This window comes from Mycetomoellerius zeteki, unplaced genomic scaffold (assembly GCF_001594055.1).
Source record: "Mycetomoellerius zeteki isolate Tzet28-1 unplaced genomic scaffold, Tzet1.0 scaffold323, whole genome shotgun sequence".
Lineage (NCBI taxonomy): Eukaryota > Metazoa > Arthropoda > Insecta > Hymenoptera > Formicidae > Mycetomoellerius > Mycetomoellerius zeteki.
Genome location: NW_017257309.1, coordinates 463,118 through 469,338, shown reverse-complemented (window position 1 = coordinate 469,338; position 6,221 = coordinate 463,118). Strand labels below are relative to the sequence as shown.

The 6,221-nt window shown below is 32.7% G+C and overlaps 1 protein-coding gene across 1 annotated transcript in view; it reads right to left on the bottom strand.

Moving 5' to 3' along the window:
* Nucleotides 1-319: 319 nt before the first annotated feature.
* Nucleotides 320-6,221, bottom strand: part of LOC108725054 (histone-lysine N-methyltransferase 2C) — a 46,065-nt gene continuing 40,163 nt past the window's right edge. Inside the window, 8 exon segments of the mRNA XM_018451827.1 lie at nt 320-675; nt 1,466-1,666; nt 1,842-2,024; nt 2,159-2,624; nt 2,811-3,373; nt 3,922-4,272; nt 4,539-4,907; nt 5,401-5,618. Coding sequence (XP_018307329.1) covers nt 1,574-1,666; nt 1,842-2,024; nt 2,159-2,624; nt 2,811-3,373; nt 3,922-4,272; nt 4,539-4,907; nt 5,401-5,618 — 2,243 coding nt within the window. The 3' untranslated portion in view covers nt 320-675; nt 1,466-1,573.

The following is a 6,221-nucleotide window of genomic DNA, read 5'->3' as shown; positions in this document are numbered from 1 at the left end:
AAAGTGAAACCCTCTCTATATAACTACTCTTTTCTGTAACTGTAGCGCTCACGTTGAACACGTTGTAACAAATAAATTGTTTCTTTTGCATTTCTATACAAGCATATTTCTAGTGTATACCATTCCTTCCTGTGCCTTAGACAACAATCTTTATATTATATTATACTACATAATAACAAGCGAAGGAGAGAAATATCTACTTGTTTGAAACCAATTTGGAAACTGTCAGTTGTAAATAAATTTAATTACATTTTATTATACATCTATAGAAATACATATATGTATATATATATATATATTATATACAGAAACAGTGCGGTGCACACGATATGCGTGTGTCTATATCATTATAATTATACATGATGATGATGATGATGATAATAATAATAATTATTATATAAATGTTTTATATTAAAATAAATCATCATCAGACCAAAAGCACAAAGATTGAAATTCTCTTTATCTTCTGTCACATACAACCCATTTTCCCTTTTTCCTATCTTTCAATATTTTTTTCTCATTTCGTATACAATATACAAGCATTCGATATTTTCTCTTATGATAACTATAATATTATACAACACTTTGGAGGAATGTGATGGCGACTCTGATTAGCACCACAACTTCTTCGATTTATTTATCCCTTAGTTTGTAACCCTGGATCACTCCTACAAACTAAAGAAAATTTATCTTAACGCTCGCTTTCTCTCTATCTCTCTCTCTCGCGCGCAAATTATCATGAAAAAAAAAATTAATTCTTTCAATCGATTTGCCAAGTAAAAAAGCCAAAAATATATTACAATATTATTTAATTAATTTATAAAAACAAAATGAATATTTTTTAATGTAATATGTATAATATATATTCCTCTCTCTTTGTAAGTTAAAATCTTTCTTTATGTAGATAATATACTTACACATATAATTTGTTCTCTAGCAGTTTTTTTTTTGTTTGAACTTAAATCTAAACATTATAATTCTTAATTACATAATATAATTGCAAAAAAATATAGAATTTCCTCTTAAAAAATTGAGAGAAATATTATATAATTTCATTACGTTGTTTGATAATCTACTACTATTAAATCATATTTTAATGGATTGTTAAATATTATTATAATAGAGAAGTAAATCCGGGGTTAATTAATATTGCGCAATGGCACTTTACAAATTACAATGGCCTAGTGCTTGTCTTATATCTATGTAGTATATATATATATATATATATATCTATATGTTTAACATATATAATATACATAAACAGATATATATAATATATACTTATATAGGTATATATTATATATATCTATATAATACAAATAGATATATAATATAAACTTTGTATTTATATATTTAATAGAATGTTTTTACTATATATATATACATATATATAAAATATATATATACATATATATATCTTATCGTTTCCCCCCCCGCAGGAAATTATCTCTATACAACTTCCTACCTTATATAACAAAGCAACAATGATAACAATAGGCAGGATGGAGAAATTGAGTTTTCTTCTTTATTTTCTCATTTCCTGTTTCTTCTCTGTATCGTCATCTTAGTTTGTTTAATTCATCCACTTACGACAATTGGGTGCACCGCAAGCGCATGCAATCTTGTGCTGGTCGTCTTCGATGTCGAATTTATAGTCATATGCCAGCTGCAAAAGGAAATAAATATAATGTAACATGAAAAAAATAAATACGATATTTAAGATAAAAAGGATTCATGCATGGGAACTTAGAATTTTTAAATATAATTTTTAAGGAGGCAATAATATTAAAATAAACAAAATGCTTAGATTATTTTTCTTATATGAAGAAACGTATAATTACCTCTTCGCCACGTGAAATTCGGCGCTTGGCAAAAATGATAATTCTGAAATCGCGCTCAACTTCAACGATCTCGGCGACACAGTTCGGGTTGCAGGAATGATTGATATAGCGAGCGAGACCACCACATAAAGTCGCATCTATTACTCGTTCTTCATCCAATCGGAACATATATATACCACGATTCTGCAATAAACAAATAAATATATGAATATATTCTAATATGTGTGTGTATGTGTGTGTAAAAGAATAATTAGTTTATAATATAGTAAAGGTAATTAATTAATAGAATATACAATCGAAGGAGCTTCTATACTTACTCTAGCTTCATATTGTTTCTCCCTTGTTTCCGCTAACTCTGACCTAATGATTTCTCCAATGTACTCAATCACCATCGTATGTTTCTCCAGATCCCTCGCTGCGTATAGTCCTAGACCTTGAATCTTTGATCTTGCTAAATAAACATTATTACGCCATTCTTGTTTCATCTTCTTATATTGTGAGCTCTTGGAGTGTACGAATTGTTTCGAGTATGGACAGGAGGCGGCCTCGCCGGCAGCAGCAGCCGCTGCAACTAATGTTGAAGAGACCCCACCTCCCATTGTTGCGGCAGCACCACAGGTTGGCAAGCCAAATGGCATTCCACGTGAAGCAAAGCCCCCTGTGCGTTGCGTGTGCGGTCGTTTCCACGGTAGCTGGTTGCGTAAACGTGCCTCCGTACGTGCACTTCCTGTTGGATTGATGGCTAAAGGCAACTCCAATAGCGGGTTACGACCATATTTAAATCTGAAAGCAAAGAAATGTTTCGTTATTATTGCTTTCTAAGAAACTTAATGTTCTGCAAAAGCTAGTAACAAAAGTAAAAATTGAAACGTACCATACGGAAGTAATTGTTGATATCATGCACGCACGCACGCACGCACGCACGCACGCACACACTAAATTAATTCTAAAATAATATTTGATTCCTACCTGTAATCAGTTAAAGTCTCAATTCCAGGCAAGCTTTCCAGTACTCGCACTACCGCTGGCTCTGTCAAACCAAACAGATCTTCTCCCGAAACGTATCTCGGGAATAATTGTACAGAATTTGTATTTCTCCTCAATTCTGCCAATGGTTCCAAGATTCGGCTCCAAACTGCTCGCGGAGTAGCGTCTCTCAGTTCAACATCCTCTTGAAGAGGTTCTTGGACTAAGACACGAAATTCCGGACGACCAGAGACATCGTGGATCGAGCAAACATAGCGGCAACGTTTGTTAGGTCTTCGCATACTCCAGTAGAAACGCACGATTTTGTAGCCCACTGGATAAATATAGTTGGGCGTATGGAAGTTTTGCAATTGATGAGGAAGTAGTTGACCGACGCTAAGAAAGATAAGGGAACCCACACGAAGTAAATGTTTATTGTCAGAATGATGCATCACCGCAGCGACTTGACGATTTTCATCACGTTGGACATAGACGCGACGGTAAACAGAAAGGGTAGTTAGTTCTTTATCTTTATCTTTTATAAGGTGTTGAGGACAAGCCATAGTCTGGAAGAAAATTTTGATTATATTTAAAATTGCATAAGAAAAAGAAAAAAAATCAGAAAGAATAAAAAATTTAGAAAAAATTTATGAAAATTAAAAAATCCAGAACTTGATTATATACTGAGAATACTCTTTTAAGTTCTTATTTTTATCTTATCATTAATGTACAAGATGTTCCGCTTAGGCCCGGTTGTACCAATGTTATTTTAATTTTAAGCGAGACTTAAAACTCTTATTGTCCGTCTTTTTTCGGCTTTAAAACGAGATAGAAAGTTTTAAGTCTCGTTTAAAGTCAAAGTAACGTTGGTGCAACTGAGCCTTAGATATTTAATACTAAAACTTCTCCGGCAATGCAGGAGAAGTAAAAAACCTTCTGTAATATATTATGCGCCCAAAATTGTTGGTTTTATAAATTTCAAAGCTGTTCTTTACACAGGCGTCCACCTTCTGTTATTAGAACTAAAATACTTTGTATGTTTGAATTTTTTTTATTATACATCTGAGCGGAATAATTCGATAACATAATATTAATCTACAAATAATTTGATTACCTTATCTTTATAAAAACCGCAACCGTCTTTAATGGCACATATCAGATGATACCAATTAGTGCACCTTGGCTTGTAGCACTTGACAGTGCCAGCAGATTTTTCACAAATGATGCAAATCTGTACAAGATTGTTCTGCAGGACCTCATCCAATCTCATAAGTGCGCCACTCTGTGCCTCATACACTACGTTAGACCATAATGCACAATTGAGATGTACCCATTTATCCACGTCAAAATTGAGTAATCGAGCTGGCCCATCGGCTGTTGCATCGCCTTGACTCTTGCAAAATACGCATCGACGGGTGTCTTCGGCTTTTGCGGGAGCTACTGCAATTCCCATACGAAACAGCATCTGGAAGAAAATTCAATTTATCACATCTTCGACGTACAATTTTACATTAAAATTTTGTTTTATTAAATATTAGAGAAATCAATATTTATATATAAATTCATACATAACATAACATAAAAACATGTTTTGATAAATTTCCAAGTAATAAATTTTGTGTGTGTGTGTGTGTGTGTGTGTGTGTGTGTGTGTGTGTGTGTGTGTGTAAAATCAAATTATTCATATAAACTGTGCAAAATAATTATTAAGTAATTAAATTAATCATTTACCTCGGTAATTTCTCTATCAGTGGGTTTCTTAAATTTAGTTGCAGGTTGCATGGCTCCCATCGACCATGTTTTATATCTCAAACCTTTCCAGATTTTCGCAGGTGGTTGGGGCTCCATAGAATCACCGATTTCTTCACTAATTGAATGTTTTTTTGACCGCTTTTCATCATTGTCCGCACTGTCGACACTATCCAATTTCTCAATTTTCACTTTAATCTCTGTTGTTGATTCATTAGTAATATCCATATTTTCAAATTTCTCCATCTGCTGCTGTTGCTGTTTAATGGGAAATTTTTTCAGACTTTTCAAATCATCTTCTACCATTTTTGCTTCTGTTTTATGACATAGATGATCTACTATTGTTGCAGCCTACAAAATAATAGAATTAAATATATATATATATATACATACACGTGTGTGTGTGTGTGTGTGTGTGTGTGTGTGTGTGTGTGTGTGTGTGTGTGTGTGTGTGTGTGTGTGTGTGTGTGTGTGTGTGTGTGTGTGTAGCAGACAAAATATATATCGTGTATATTCTTTTTTATATGAAAAATATTTTTCTAACTATCAAAAATCATTAATAAATATCTTAAGTGCGTTAATAATATATGATGCTATTGATATATTTAATATAATTAATTTACAAATTTTATATATATGCTATAAATTAATTATAAAATTATAAGTAACTAATTTGTAAAATAATTAAATATCATAAGTGCGTTAATAATATTATATTATTGGTATATTTAATATAATTAATTTGCGATTTAATTACGATATGATTTATTATAGAATAAAATCTTCCAAATTAAAATACTTTTTCATTTATTTTTATAATTTAGAGAATATTTCTTGTATAGACCTTATCTTGAGTATTAGAAGGTGTTCGATGCATGAGTGCAAATTGCATATAGCAAGCCGCTGAACAGAAGCAAAGTTCATCGCCCGGTTCAGCTTCTTCTTTGCTTAAAAATGGTAGATCCGATACTCTTTTTCGAATTAAACTGTTAAGGATCACAACATCACAATGACGACAGAACTTTGCCGCACCATTTAGAATGCTTTGTATATCGATTGGAGCTGAAAGATAAATCAATATTTTTTAAAAAATCTTGTTTTGATCTTATATATGTATATACGTGGGCGGTTTGATAAGTCCGTGCAAAGTCTAAAATATGGCACCACCAGTACATATCGAGATTATTTTTAGTATCCGGCAACTCTTGGAAGATCACACACCAAATTTCTGTGAGATCCACTACTCTGTGTTTGGCATTCATTTGAACCGATCAAATATTGTGATTTGCGAACAATGAATTAGAAAGAATTTCGTGTAGTGTGATCACAAAATTGTTCGATTTACGCTACAAAGTCCTTTCGCATCCCTCCTTCTCCAAATTTGGACTTCATAGTGTAAATCGAACAATTTTGCGGTCACACTACACGAAATTCTTTCTGATTCATTGTTCGCAAATCACGGTTCTTGATCGATTCAAATGAATGCCAAACACAGAGTAGTGGATCTATCTCACTGAAATTTGGTATGTGATCTTTCAAGAGTTGCTGGATACTAAAAATAATCTCGATACTCTGGTGGTGCCATATTAGAGACTTTGCACGGACTTATCAAACCGCCCACGTGTGTATATATATACAGGGTGTCTCAAAAAAACGGATCGAAAC